The sequence below is a fragment of the Epinephelus moara genome, chromosome 24 (genome assembly GCF_006386435.1).
Source record: "Epinephelus moara isolate mb chromosome 24, YSFRI_EMoa_1.0, whole genome shotgun sequence".
NCBI lineage: Eukaryota > Metazoa > Chordata > Actinopteri > Perciformes > Serranidae > Epinephelus > Epinephelus moara.
Genome location: NC_065529.1, coordinates 10,446,349 through 10,462,682, shown reverse-complemented (window position 1 = coordinate 10,462,682; position 16,334 = coordinate 10,446,349). Strand labels below are relative to the sequence as shown.

General features: G+C 40.6%; 1 protein-coding gene across 1 annotated transcript; it reads right to left on the bottom strand.

The window, feature by feature from the left end:
- Nucleotides 1–203: 203 nt before the first annotated feature.
- Nucleotides 204–11,467, bottom strand: ube2v1 (ubiquitin-conjugating enzyme E2 variant 1). The gene is made up of 4 exons (XM_050036953.1): nt 11,320–11,467; nt 6,850–7,001; nt 2,932–3,057; nt 204–1,464 (listed from the first exon to the last, which is right to left on the bottom strand). Exons 1-4 carry the CDS (start codon nt 11,339–11,341, stop codon nt 1,282–1,284), a joined length of 483 nt encoding a protein of 160 aa, XP_049892910.1. The 5' UTR covers nt 11,342–11,467; the 3' UTR covers nt 204–1,281.
- Nucleotides 11,468–16,334: the final 4,867 nt, after the last annotated feature.

Here is a 16,334-nt window from a genome sequence, read left to right as displayed (position 1 = left end):
TGTTTCACCACTCAAATGGGCACCTGACTATTAAAACAGACTTTAAAAACTGTGATCATTTACAAGATGAGCCACTGTATTTGGCTAATGACATTTACTTTCTCTGTCATGAGCAATCACTATTGTTTCCAGCATAAAATGTATTGCTATACCTGTAATACAATGTATTCTAATTTGCCCTTGAGAATCATGACACAAATGCGTGCAAAAGTAATAACGTTTAATTCAAATAAAACCATGCAACAGGTCACCATCACCCTGATTAGATTCAACCTGTTATAAAATAAACATCCAAAGCCGTACATTGCATTCAGTGGGCATTCACTGTATGAGAGAAGAGACGGCTCCATGGAGTATACACAGGTCAGCCCAGAGACTAAAGAAACCAAAACAAGAACCCAAAAACAGCAAAAAAAAAAAAAAAAAAATCACAGCTCCTCCTGCTCAGTACAGTGGTGACCCTGAAAAGGTGCCAAGCACACAAACTATGCTCTCTGAATAAAGAAAGCACAGGGACCTGTAGCCCCCCCTCCCCATCCCCCTCCCACTGGCTGCTAATAATCAATCACCATCACAAAGCGCTATGAACCATATGGCACACAGAAGACAAGTCTGAGAACATGAGTGATGAGCCAGCAGTGCCCTGTTGATACATATGTTACTGAATGTCTAGTAGCAGTTTATTCCCATGTACCGGGCATGCATTCATAAGGAAGGCCCGTGAAATTCACATCGTCGGGATTGCGGAAGCTGGGGAATTTGAGATTAACCTGGGAGGCCAAGCAAAGCATTGTGTTGGGAACATTGTTTCTCTATGAGGGGAATCTATTTCAGCATACTGCAAGATGCTGGTTTGTCATTTCAAAAACAATCCAGATCTAGACGTTAAAACATTTTGGTTGGAGTACAGAGCAATATATGTTTGGCCGAGCAGTGGGTTAATTCAAATCCCTTCCCACAATACCTATATAACATGGACTAACTGTCGCCACTTGTGAAGAATCCAGCGGGCACACACATAATTGGTACACTCAATCAGGTCATTTGTTATTTTACAATCTGGATGTAGAACACAAAGATAATAAAAAATAACATAGGTAAGATGTACAGTAATTTTTTTTTTTTGTAATGTCTGGTCTGCACCGTGACCTTTGATGGATGACTGGGCACTGGGTGCACATCCCTCTCTCTGTCCAATGGGAGGCTCCTGAGGGAGGAAGTGGGAGTCGAGAGTCTTCAATAACATCATGGTTGTGTAGTTTGAAAGTGGTACAGTCAGTGTTAGGTGTTTAGGATGCTATGCGTGTGTGTGTGTGTGTGTGTGTGTGTGTGTGTGTGTGTGTGTGTGTGTGTNAGCTTGTTGTTTTCTTTCAGCATCATGTGCTGTCTGAGCTCCTGCAGCACTATCCGGATGGTGAGGGAGTTTTTCCACCTGGACAGCGATGACAATGACTTTGCGTCCACCTGAGGGGAGAGGGGCACATCATTTTATTATGGCCTAAATAAGAAACCTATTGAGCAGCACAGCATTAAGGTTAAAGGTATACTATGAAGGGATTTCCCTCAAAAAACAATGTACAGACTCATACAATAGAAATCCTTCTCAGTCGGCAGTTATGACCCACGCTCAGTGTGTGTTGGTGAATTTATCTGCAGGGACTCTGCCCTCTGCCTGTATGTTCTTATTTTCTTCTTACTATATTCAGGATGTTTTTGGGTACAGCAGGCAGGTGGCAGCGACCAGGCGCCGGCCTGTATGCAGCATGCAGCCAAGAGGAAGCTACGAAAATTACAAACACAGCACTGAAAAAATGCGTGTATATAATGCGCGTATATGCAGCGCAGCGAAACAGCAAGCAGACAAAGCTGGGGTCGACTTTCGCTTTTGCTGGAAACACTGTTTACAAACAGTAACTGACAATTCCTGCATAGTTCCTCTTTATATCCAATGCTAGGCTAAAGCAGCGTGTTGGCATAAAGAGAACAATTAAAAATATTTTAAATCAAATTGGGGATGTCATCGGTTGACTGTGTATTGGTTAACCGCTGAGAACATTTTTGAGCAGTTACACATTTAATAATTTTACAATTCTTCAGTTTACTGCACTGTGCACCACCCGGGTCTGGTGGGAGGTAGCTAGTGTTAGTGGTGCTGCTCAACCAGCCATTACCACTAGTAATACCTTCCCAACCCAGGAGTGTTGCTGTGGAAGCACTGTCATGGCAGGATGAGATAATGGGTAGCTAGGGTGTGATGTTTTGACAACATGTTATATGTGCAACCCATCGCGGGAGATTTAAAAAGTTGCTGATAGTGGTTAGCAGCTAACTCAAAGAAGAACAGCAGGTGAAAATGTCCACAGTTGGGAAAACGATGAGTTCCAGGAGCTCCTTACCCTCTGGGCAAAAAACAAAATCATCCGCCATTTCACAGAGACGTTAAATGATTGCCATGTTAATGCCATTGTTATTGTTTAAAAAGCCCTGCCAACGCATACGTTACACGTCACACGAAAGACTGATGCTATTGTGTTACATGTCACGCTGCTTTTGATTCCATGATGCTGGCACGCTCTCTCGAATCACACACTGGAGCAGCATGATGCTGCAGTCATTTGGTTCTGTGTATAAATGCAAAGGAGGCATAAAGAAGGGACTTCATAGCAGCTCTTTAGTGTTATCTCTGTGTACAGAGGGCTTATAACTCTGAAACAACTTACTAATAAAAGCTACCACTAAGACAAACAAATCAAGTCTTAAATACAACTAGCAACAGTGGCTCCTACTGGGAGCACAGTAGCGTTTGGTTAATTGAATGTATGATGCACTGGTCTAAATTAGTCCACATAATACCAATAAACACGTCAAATTAATGATTACACGTAGAATGCTGATCAAAGAATGGATGTGTGTTGAAATTTGGGTACTCACCACACCATTTGAAACGTGAACGCAGTTCATGTTGATCTTGTTTAAAAAGCGGACTTGAGGGGGAGTCTCTGGGTATCTGGATCCACATTCTATTTTCAGACAATATATCCTGCCTTCATAGACAGTCTGCCATTAAAGAAAAGATGACAGGTTAGCTCAAAGAGTTAGAGTCAAGGAACTGTGATGTTACGTGATGTCCATTGAGTAGTTGCCATTAATTAACCACATTTGTTGACTGAGCTTGACAGTTTCATTGTTGGCCTTAAAACGACAGTTGACAAAACACTTACTCTTACAATCCACTTTGGTGCTTGTTCTAAAGCTTTTGACCAAATCACAGAAATCCTGAACATCTACAGTTTCATTACAACTAAGTTGATTGTGTTGACAAGAATCTTGTGATTTATATATTACATGTTTAATGTTGACAAAGGACAAGGAGTCAGTAGGCCTAATGTTGCATGATAACAATGACCAAATTTTAATGGACTGAGTGGTTAGATGAGAATATGCACAAACAAGTACCAAAACAGAGTGAAGTCTCAGCTCTGATTGCAGCTGCTCACAGCAGCTTAATGCCGTTTGTGAATTCTGTGTCTGTTCACAACATCAGTAATCCACCTGCTGGAATGGTGTGCACTCAGTTGGTGGTAAACACTGAGGAAACACTGACAACGGCAGCAGCTGTGTGAACATTAAGGCTGATTTTACTTTTCAGTGTCCTTTGAAATGACTAGAAATGCTATAGTCACCTTCAGGTAGAGATGGGTCAATATAAAAATTTTGTGTAATGATTATTATTGCAATTGACAATATTATCCCAATAATGATCAAAATGTGCCTAAAACTCTTGGCTAAATGGCACTAAATCATAATGGAATCACTTTACCTTACACTTTGTTTAGAAAGAAATATTTTATTGCATCACAGATAGGACACACATCTTATTTTAGTGAGCAACTTTTTCTAGTGAATAACAAACAAAAAAACAGGCTTTTCAACTGTCTGAAATGGCATTGTATCTTTCAATATGGAATAAGCCAATGCTTGATGAAGATCTTTTGGGTTTTTTGAGGTGAGTATGTATTAAGAACGCACTGATTTATCAGTTGAACATTGGTATCGGCCGATACTCACCTTGTTTACTGCCATCAGCCTATCAGCAAGTGAGATGACATTCACCCATGGCAGTAATTTTGCACAGGCTAAAAAGCAGGGCTCGAGACTAACGGCCACAAACTTAAATTAATGAGCAGAAGAATAAAATGACTGTTTGGCAAACAGGCTCTGTGATCTTACTGTTGTGAGACGAGATGGCTGGTAGCAGCCAGCGTCCCTGGGACAATTGAAACATGTTTGGGACGAAGAGATGCCCAGGATGCCTTTAGGACAAAAGCATGCAGTAAAACTCACTATTATTGCATCAGAGGACATAAAATCATTGATATTGGCCCCGAAATGTAATATCGGTACATCCCTAGTGTGTATACAGCCTCTTTTTCCAGAGTCTCTTTTATTGTTGGTGACCCAGCAGTGTCTTAGGGTGCTGCCAGACACAATAGTCACAATTATCCCGATATAAAAATTCAACACAATCACATTACAGTGAGCATTTGTGTTAAGACCCATGATAAAATCATATATTGTCCCACTCCCATCCCTACCTTGTGAACTCACACTTTAACTTACTGCCATTGCAACCTAACCACCAACATCTTTGTACGTTGTCAAATTTGTTCCACGACCACAGTGGTAAAGGAACAAGGTTGCTACATTCAATACTGCAAAAACACAAGTGCATGCATGCACTTCTCTCTACTTCTAAAACCACACAAGGAAATACTACATCATCTTAACGTTCTGGAGGGTAGGCTGAACCATGCGAGTGCCACCAAAGGGAACACAACCACCCACAATGTTGGCTCTCAGGAAAACATGTATCTTCCAGTTTCTAGCGCACTGCAAAAGAATTTGCACAAACTCAAACACATCCAGCTCCTCAGAGTGCAGTCACTATGTAACCATCCTGCTGGCTGCAGTGCGGACAGACCCTAGTTAGTATGCTCTGGTGTTGTGCAAAAAATTATACAACTTAATGGGCCCAACTAACTGACACACAAAACCATCCCATTAATTTGTTCTTCTACCACATACTACTGGTTGATTTACATAAGAATGTGAGAATATGATCGCTGACATGCCTGTGTCAGAGTTCAGAACATTTCTGCTTTGCATTTATGATCAAATTACAGGATGAAAGAGTTTTCTGGTTCGGCAACAGTTTCATTTTAATACCTTGCATCCTTCATATGCTCAATTTCTACACAGCTGAGATATGTGCACTGCACCATACTAAAGGCAACAACACTATAGAAGGGGCTGACTACTTTGAGTCTCCTGATGCTCCTCATCCAACATAGCTTGATATTTTGAAATTAGGTAGAGCATCACCTGAGTTAAAATTAGGCATGAATGATAGTTGCATATTTTGCCGACATGCTGACAAAGAGCAAGTTTTCTTGCCTGATATTTACTTGTTTCTAACTCACTTTATCGCAGCTCATCCTCAACAAGAAGTGTTACCAAAGCATCTACCATACTACTGCTGTTGGATCACTAGCTGATAGAGATGTGGCGTCATACCTGAAACCTTGTGTACCACATGTACGCCATTTAACAGCGTTCCCCTGCCCTGGCAACTATGCATGTGTACAAGTGCAGCACACCACTTGCGTAAAGCTTTGGGTATCTGTACTGAACTGTCACAGAACGGAGGGTCACAGTTCAGTGCATGCAGCTGCTTGTAGAATACACCATATATAGACTGATGCGGAACTAGATTTCACATGCAGGAGTTGCACCTGGAAACCTTTAACAGTACACTATTAGCAACAGGAGCTGTAGTTAGCACAACAAGCTGATTAATGTGTAAGTCAGTCACACTATGGTGTGCATTTACATTGGCATACTGCCAAATGTAAAGTGGAACAAAATAAAACACCCCTCCTAAAGCACAAGTTATTTTTTTCTTTTCTTTTTACATTTTTTTTTCTATTTTGTATGTTCAATATTATATCCTAAGAGATGCTTTCAAGTTTTATAGCTTGTTGTGACCTGTTGAACCTGTTTGAACTGTTTCATTTTTTCATACTGAAAACAGTTGACCCAAGTTGTCAGTGAGCAAAATCTTAACTCAATCTTGAGCAGGAGGACTGTGTCTGTCTCTGACACTTGCACTACTGTCTGTTCAAAATAAATCAAAGGAAACATACTTATGCAACTGTTTTTTCTTCTGCTGCATATCAGTGTATAAAATCAAACCGTGACTTATGTGTACCGTTACAGCACCCACACAACCAAATAAAAGGCAGCCAGTGTTTACTATATTTCTTTTCTTATGAGACAACTGGTTGATCCAAGTCAGCACAAGCATCATTTACCCCTAATGAACTGGTTTAAAATGTAGTGAAAACTACTCATGAGAGACAAACTAACACTGCATCAGTGAGCATTTGTGCCACTCAAAATATTTTCTTTGTTTAACTTTGAACAATCCTGAACTCCTGAACTTCTAATAGTTAGGTGGTCATTTTTTGTCTTACAAGGACATTTCAAATCAGATTTTCCAATCCAATAACCAACTGAAGAGGAGAGCAGTATGATGTGTTAAGGCCAAAACACACCGGCGGCGTCATATGACGGCGGCGTCATTATAAAAATTGCGCTTTTTCAAGGGCGGCGACGCTGGAAAAATAGGACAATAGCGTAAAGTGCCGCGGTGCGGCACGTCGACGCGCGTCAAGCCGCCGCCGGTGTGGGTTTGTAAATAGAAAATAATTGGGGTGGCTGTTTTGACGCGCGTCGTATGCCACCGGTGTGTTTTGGCCATTAGTGTTGTGGACCCTGGGGGCAGCTCACCTTGGCAGGGCCGATGATCGTGCCATTCCAGTGAGTTAGCGTCATGTCGTCATCATTTGCAAGGCCCCAGCTCACTGTACCGTCACCCACTCCCTTCTGACCTTCCTCCAATTCCTCCAACAGCCGAAAGTTGCGGGGAACTATGACGTGTCCTTCTCACACACACACACACACACAGAAAAGGGGATCATTAAATGAAAATTCCATTCGCCATATCAAATTCCATTCGCCATATCATACTCAATAATCCCTCTTAACAGAAGTTGCTGACTAAGAGCTAGGCTGACCTAAAAAAAGGTGTGTGTTAAATAAAACAACAACAAAAAAACCAATTAGGATTCTTATAATTGATAGTATAGAATTATTCTTATATTTTCAAAGTAGCTATATCTGTCAGTGAATCCTACCATAACACAGTATCATCTATCAACCTCCTAACATGTTAAAATGACTCAGCTGGGCATGCTTTTTTTTTTTGGTTAAATTTGGTTTCAAATAATTTATTTAGGTATCACAACATTTGTACATAATTTAAAGTGGCTTTACATCACATTGTTTCACATCAGAGTGCAAAATCCACTGCCAATCTCAATAAGATTGCTTTTGCCATGCTTGTTTTTTTTGTTTGTTTGTTTTTCCCCTTTCCCTGCACAAACAAACAAACACAAGTGGACGGTAAGGAAAGGTTAATTGGTGATACTTGTATGTCACCTAGAAAATGTCCTTGCAAACAAGCAAAACAGAAACACAAAACAACATCATAAAAGGAAAATACACCAAAAAGCAGACCCACAGGTCATAACAAACTTCATTCACACCCCTATCAGACCTCCGGAAATATTTTATGCAACTTTTTCTTAAAGTAATGCAATCTATGTATAATTTTAAACTGTATTAAACAGTGGCGTGCATTTATCGAGCAACTATGAATGTAGGCCAGACTCTCATTCCATATGTTGTCTTCTATTTGGATACCTAGTTCTTTTTCCCACTCTGCTTTCACAGCGATTGTAGATGGGCAACTCATATCTTGTAATGTATTGTAAATAAATGATATTGTCGATTGAACCCCAGTAGACCCTTTCAAACATTCATCCAATTTATCTGGTTTGGCATTTATGAACTGGGGAAGATGTACTTTCACATAATCTCTAATCTGAATTGTTGATTTTGCAGCAGGTGATATTTCTGTTGAAGTTGAGAGAAGGATGCAAAAGTGCCGTTTAAGTCTCCAATATTACGTATCCCCAGCTCTTTCCAGATGCTGAAGGACCTGTCTAAATTAGATGGACTGAAAGAGGGATTTGCTGATATCGGCAACCCAAAGGACATTTTTCATTTAAAGTATTCTGATATCTGTTTCCAGGTCTTCACTGTATTATGTATCATGGGATTATATTTGTAGTATGTTTTATCAAGAGGAACTGGAGATAGAATAACTGCACCGATAGAGTATGGCAGACAGTCCTCTTGCTCCATCTCCAGTCGGTCTGAAAGCAGAGCAGTATCATCTAACCAAGATGCAATAAGACAGATAGTTGAAGACCAGTAATAATACATAAAATTAGGCAGAGCAAGTCCTCCATGGAGCTTATGCTTGCAGAGATGTTTTTTCTTAATTCTATGGGATATATAGTTCCATATGAAGGGAAGAATTATTGAATCTAGCCTCTTAAAGAAAGATTTGGTTAAAAAAAATGGTATGTTTTGGAGGAGATAAAGTAGTTGTGGAAGAAAAACCATCTTAATTGTATTTATCCTCCCTACTAATGAAGTGTCCTCCAAAATTGAATATTGTCCTAAGTTTATCTAGTAATGGAGGAAAGTTCACCTTAAATAATGAATCATACTCTTTAGTAATCACAATTCCCAAGTAAGTGATTTTTTCTGTTATTATTTTAAATGGAAGTGATTCGAGCCAACCATAATCCTCCATTTGTATAGGCAAATACAATATCTATATCCAGAAAAGTTATCAAATGAATTAATTACGGATAATATAGAGGGTATTGTAGTTTTCGGTTGAGATACATATAACAAAATATCATCCACGAACAGTGATATCTTGTTTACAGTATGTTCCGTGTCATAACCATGTATATCTGGATGGCATCGAATGGTCTCTGCAAGCGGCTCCATCACTAAAGCAAATAATAAAGGGCTAAGTGTGCACCCCTGTCTAGTACCTCTACATAATTTAAACTGAGCAGATAATGTCTGATTTGACAGTATCCTTGCAGTGGGATTACTATACCAGCTGGGTATGTTTTAAACAACTTTTTTTAAGTTTAATTGAATTGTTTACAATAGTGTTCTAAGTCTAGATGTGATATCTGTGTAACTGCACTGAAAACTAGCCTACGACTCTTCTTATGAACTGCCCTAGGTTTCTGACTAATTACATCCTTAGGCATAACCCATGGAAGATCTTCCGTCTTGTAAAGTTGTTTTTCGACGTACCTGTTCTTCAAGATTTTTATGCAAGTGCAAAGAAATAGTCTTAATACGTTTCATTATTGAACAGCCTAAAATAATTGGGTTTACTGCCGGTAAATAAACGTGATCAATGAATGCAATTGCAAAAGCTAACATTAGAAGGTCAAGGAATGAGTTTTTTATAGATGTTTGTGAGACAAGGCTCACTTTATTCAAATGCAGCATAATTCATGTTGTGACTGTGCGCACATGTGAACAGGAAGTACTATTCTATGACAGCTATGTAATGCAGGTGTTGACTGTCAACTTCACGGGCCACTGTGAGGTAACCTCTGGATAGCTATAACACTTGGATGGCCAAACACACAAGCTGTGACATCCTCAGGAATTTTGAAGGGATAGTTTGAATTTTTTGAAGTGTGGTAGTATGGGATACATATCCATAGTCAGTGTATGACATAACAGTAGATGTCAGTCAACACAGCCCAAGGTTTCAGAGGCAGGCAGAAGTCTGACACAAGAGCTAAACAATGTACTGCTGTGAATGGGGGTCACCACAAAAATTAGTTTTAGCTGTCTAAAAAAAAAAAGTCCCACCAAAAAAACAAAAAAAAATCAATATCTGTTTAAGTGTACGGTATATCAAGAGTATTTTACTTTACTTTTCTGTCACAAAGCTCATTCTGACAGGAAAGCCACTAGCAGCTTTAGTTCTCCATCTATCATCATTTTAGCTCAACACAAGAGCTCCCTCAGGGAATGGGTCAAATGCAGAGAACAAATTTCACACACTCAGATGTGTGACAATCAGTGGGACTTTAACTTTAAACTAACCCTTTTAAATGGCAAACACAAACAAAATAGCTGTTCAAGGCAGGGGTAACCTTGCACCTCCTGTGTTTGGAAATCACTGTCTGAAAGCAAGGTAAAGCAGTTAAAATATTCTAAATATAGCATACACTTAAACTGATTTTGATTTTTTTAGGTGGCTAAAATACATTTTGTTGCAGACCCCTCCACAGCAGTAGATAGCTGAGCTTCCATGTCAGACTCCAGCCTGTTTTTCCTAACTGGGGGTGTGCTGACTGACACCTACTCTATGTAATACACCAACTATTGTTAAGTACCCCGTAAAACCCACTTCAAAAAATATGAACTATCCCTTTAAACTGACGACAAACATGTAATATTCCGTATTCCTTAATTGGGTTTACAGTTGTAGATTTCAAATTGGTCCAGGTGTGTAAATGTACAATAAGCCTTCATTTACGGCACAGGGATATCTCAAACAGACATAGTTTTAAATAGTTTGCCCAACCGAGCATTGGGCGAAGTTATTTGCTTTGGAGTAGCCACGAAGCAGAAACGACATTTCGTTACGTTGCTAGCGTTAGCAATTTAAGGAATTACCAGCTTAATTATTAAATGCTAAAGTAACGTTATACCGCTAAGGAAAGCTATTCGCATTGAAGCAAGAATACGTCTACAGATTGTCAAACACTGCGTTTAGCAAAATACCTCGGGTTCAGCTCATAGTGACTAACGTTAGCTACTTTTAAGAATTTCTTCCGGAATGACTCCTCGGTTACTGAACAGGGCTGTGCTGCCAGCTAACACTATCTCAGCAAACAACTTATCTACCCATCAAGCTGGTTATGGGCGTCACCGCCCTACGAAGAGAATAGCCCACTGATACACGTATATATTGATAAACGTTTTTTGAAGTGTGCCTTCACTCCGCCTGTAGCATTTTCCCCGACCGGCTAGCTTCATAATGGTAAATCAAGGTTGTTTCAGATGGCCGAGTGTTGCTCAAAGACTACGGGCCAGCTTCGCTAGCCCATGAGCTAACTTAGCTAGCGGCGTTAGTGATAGCAGTTCCTTTAAGAGTCCTCTCAAGTCAAAACTCAGTTGCAGCTGGACTCTTGGGAATAACATATATATTGCGTAGCTAATACGATAAGCTGTAAATTGTATTTCTTTTGTAAAACAGATTAAAAGATACTGTATGAACTGTCAGTGAAGTCGGCTTACCTGATGCGGCGCAGGCCGCCATCTTTGTCACTGCTTTACGGAAGCGCGGAGCTGCGCACGCCCAATGATAACTGGCGCGTGTCCGCCGGAAGAAAATAAGTAACAATCCTTTATTCAGTACTTAATATTCTCGTTTGACTTGCTTCATGGCGTTGGTATACTTCTGCTTATAACACTAGCGTTTGTTTCATATGCACTGTCCTTCCTCTTATCCTTATCTGGAAAAGGGGAAAAAAATACCACGTGTTGAAATGTATAGTGTAAAGAGATGGCCTTATGATCGGGGATCCAAAATTTCGCAGCCATACAGTCTTGGCAAAATCGTGCTATTTGCTGGTCACTGAAAAGAAAATGAGCAGGGTTAACTCTATAAAGCGCAGATATAGGTGGGCGAGTAAAGTGGGACACTTTCTGATGATTTACCTTCTGCGTCTTTTTTAAATCATGATTCAAATGGCTTAGCCCTTTATGTGAAACTGTTATAAAAAGCTTAATTATACTATTCAAAAAGGAGAAAAGAAAAACATTAAAGACAGGGTGGATGATTCTATCTCAAACACAAGTTCGTTGACTCCAAACCTATTTTTTCCAGGCATTGTTATTATGTAAGTGTAGACCAAATGAATTAAATACACAATGTTTTTTTCTTTATCTTAAATTTATTTGATTTTGAAAATGAGGATCCCTCTTAAACCTGTCTTATAATGAATTGACACAGGCTAAATTCCATTTCTGCTATGGTTTTTACAGTAGCTTAGTCTCATTTTATACAGTCTATGGTTAGTCTTCATGTCAGTACACATGCATTTTTGCTTTAACCTTACTATTAAACTGACCTGAAAGTGAAACTTATCTATGCTCTCTTCAAAGCAAGATTCCAACATTAAGGTTTTAGTGAAAATGCACGTTTTGGAAGTTTTGAGCATAAAACTGGATAAACAAGACTTGGATTCTACTGCAAGAGCTGTGTGAGAGATTGTAAACTGTTGTTTTGATAAAGTTTTGCTGTTGTTAAATATGATCCCAAATCAATAAATCAATAGCCTATGTTCACCGTTTTTCCTGGAGGCTTGCGAGAAAAACATACTCTTCACGCATTCAAGGTAACACAGCATGACTAACTGATTTACAAATTATCATTTTGTGAGTGAAGTATTCAACTCTGTTTTTTTTCTAGTTTATTTGACTTGCAAAAGTAAACAGCAGTCCTTTAGCATGGTAGCAGATACTCCTTGGCATAAAAGGATGTGACGTTTTGTGGGCGTTCCCATAAATAGGCCTACTGATTCTATCTGCTGTATTTATTATGAACACGGATGGCACCAACCCAGTCCCACGCATTGATTCAGTCCACTTTTAGTAGGCTGTATGTGTTAGCAAACAGCCCCTCCTTGCCCCACTTTCTCTCTTTCTGTTTATCAGACCACAAACAAAACAAACTATCAGAGAAGCTTCATGAGCTTAGCAAGCTAGCTGCTGCACCACCTGTACTACTTTGCTGAGGGGAATAGGTCGCAGCTCTGGAGACGGACCCTCTGCTTCAGAAGCACTTGGTCTAACCAGGCCCCTTGGAAGTGTGCTGGGTTTTGAAGCCAATTTTTGTAGTGGCCAAACAGTGGTACTGCAATTTACAGGGTCTCGCGATGCCATTGAGCTGGTCACTGAAAAGAAAATGACTTTTTTCCCATTGACTTACATTGTGAAAGAGATATATGTTAACCAGTGGATACATTTTTTTTGAGCAACACAACCCCCATAAAGCGATTTGTCTAACAGGATTTGATTCATCTGGCCCAAAAATATTTGGAAAGTCTAGAAGAGCTGCAAGATCCATCCATTTTCGTAACCGCTTATCCTCTTGAGGGTCGCGGGGGGAGCTGGAGCCTGCCAGCTGATGCTGGGTGAGAGGCAGGGTACACCCTGGACAGGTCTCCAGACTAACGCAGGGCTGACACATACAGTATAGACAGACAACCATTCACGCTCACATTCACACCTACGGTCAATTTAGAGTCACCAATTAACCTATCCCTAACCTGCATGTCTTTGGACTGTGGGAGGAAGCTGGAGTACCTCAAGAAAACCCACACTGACACAAGGAGAACATGCAAACTCCGTTGAGGGTTTGAACCAGGAACCCTCTTGCTGTTAGGCGACAGTGCTAACCACTGTACCACCGTGCCGCCCTAGGCTGCAAGATGAAATCATTTTATCCCCATTCATGTTAGTGTGTGGCCACATTGTTGTGAGTCTCTCACACGCCTGCTCTATGTGCCACACAGTGCAGAAGTATTGCCGATCATCGCTGAATTATCCAGATAATTGTAGATGCGGCAGTTGAACCATTTTGGCTTTATGTGCCACTGAGCAACTCTCATAGGAATTTATAGGAATGAACGGGGTCACGCGTTCAAGGCTGGATCCAGGTCCCTTAATACATTCATGGGTCTAACCTTTGTAACTAGGGGCACCATCATGAGAGGCAAACCAGGCAAATGTTTGGGCACCCCCAAAAATATTTGGGAAAAGGGGCTCCCAATGGCCAGTCATATTGGCACATTTTGCAGTGACAAATACAACCCCCCTTAAACCTCCTATGAAGGCACTGTTTTGACATGGATAACAGCATGTTAGCCACATAAAATTAGCTACAGTAGCTGTGTGGCTAGTCAACTCTGCCAGTGCTAAAATGGTAAGTTAGCAAACAAATGTTAAGTTAGTTTCGGCTATTTCATTATGTGGCAGAATGGGAAAATGTCCCTTCTCTCCCCCTTCTCTGAATCTGCACGTGGGTCATTAATGGCCTGCGCCCTGATTGCTGGGCGGAGCTGGCAAGCCTATTATCTGGGCAGTTGGCCACTGCTCAGTTTGGCGTTATTGTCTTTTCCTGGAGTCTGATGCAGGCGCATCGTGGCCCAACTGTGCACTGAAATGTGGCGCATCCGACACTACTGCTAATTTGTCTCTGTGAGTTTTGTCTCTGTCTTCTGCCTATAATCGGCTCTCTGCAGTGTCGCAACCTCTACTGGTTTGTCTCAGGGCCCATCTCCACTGGCTTCCACTCTCCCTTACAATGAATATTGCCTGTAACTGAGTTTCTGCTGTGTTTGTCCACACTACTATGTGTTCAGCCCTGCAGCCCGGTCAACATGTGTCACAGTGACGCATCCTGTAGTAATATAATGTTGTACTGGCTTGTGTTTTCTTTTCTCTAAAATTGATTTGTTAGTTATGTTTTGGTTTGTTTATTTTGAAGATTTGTTTTGCTTGAATTATTCCTGTCTTATTTTTTGTTTCTGTTTCTTTAGACATTGTGTGTCTTTGGATCAACAGTGGGATGTGTTGGATAAATGTTAATTCTGTCTCAGTATACTATTGCTGTATTCATTTGGGTTAGTGCAGTGTTGAGGTGGTCGGAATGTTTTTCTGTAGCAAACTAGTAAGTATATTGGTGTGTATTAATCAAAATTTTACTGTTGGACTTGTCCTTTTAAAAGAAGAGATGTTTGATAAAATTCTATTGTATTTGTACTAAATTTTACGTCTGTGGTCGGGGTGTTGGTTTGCCCTTATCTTATAAATAATTTCCTGGGGGGCAAAATCCAGGATGGAGAAGATGCACAAAATCAAAGAACTCAAAGACTTAAATGTTTTCACCTCTCACCTCTGTTGGAGACACACCCTAGTCATGTGTTGTATGACTGGTAGATTTATGATAATTGTTATTATTAAACAAAGTCCGAGTCCTTAACCACATGTTTTCTCGCAATGTTTTGTCACAGCTTTTGTCTCTGAACAAATAGCATGTGAAGTGTTATTTTTATGTTTTGTCTGCACTTCAGGAAGTGTAATAACAAAAATACTAAATAAACTAACTGATAGTATTTTCAGGGGTTTTATTGTGTCCCTCTAGGTTTTATATAGAAGCTGAAACCACAACTTGGTGGCTGGTGGACACCAGCAGTGAGGAAGGCCATCAGGCTGAAGAAGGAGGCCTTTTGGGTCTCGCTGGCCTGAGGGTCACCTGAAGCAGCAGACAGCTACCCGTTAGCCAGAGGGGTTGCAGCGGGGCAGTCACTTAAGCAAAAACCCTGGGTGTGGGAGGAATTTGGGGAGGCTATGGAGAAAGACTTTTGGTTGACCTCAAGGAAGTTCTGCCAAACCAATAAATGCCCAAGGAAGGGAAAGCAGGGCTTGTCTCAGGCTGTGCTCAGCAGAGAAGGAGAACTGCCAACCCAAACTGGAGATATTGTCAGGCGGTGGAAGGAGCACTTTAAGGAACTCCTGAACCCGGCTGTCACGTCCTCCGTGGAGGAGGCAGAGCCTGAAGACTCAGGGGAACTCTTGCCCATATCCCTGGCAGAGGTTACTGAGGTAGTCAAAACCTAACTATTGTATGCCTCCACAAATCAGTTAAGCTGCACTTATAGTGTACATCCATGTGTGTAACATGGACTGTATTTAAAGATGAGTGACATGTCAGCTCCCCATAAATGAAGCCGAAACATCTGGATTGCCCCTGGTGGCTGGCTACAGTACAGGTCATAAAGCCTGCCCTCTCCATGTTAGTGGATGGGACATGGGCCAAAAAGTACACATCAAATTAGTTTTTCCCAAATATGATTTCTGTCATTTAAGGCAGTTTTTATCACACTGCTGTTTGTTCAAGTGTTTGTTTCTCTGATAAGTTTGGCTTTGATTATTTTAATGCTACAAATCAGGGATTTTACAACATGATTGGTAGCTGTGTGAGCCAGTTGGTGAGCTCGCATTCAGTGGTGCTGCTCATAACAGAAGATCGATGCAGTCAGCACAGTTTCAAGGTGAACACCCAAGATTAGTATAACCAGGTCAGTATCTGACTACATGTCTCCCCTTCTGCTCCTGAGTTGTGAAGTTGAGTAATGGCCTGTAAAGTGTTTTTGCAGTACATTATGATGTCACAGTGAAGCTGACCTTCAACCTTATGGATATAAAATGTCATCACTTCATTGTTTTATTGTGTTAGGCATTTG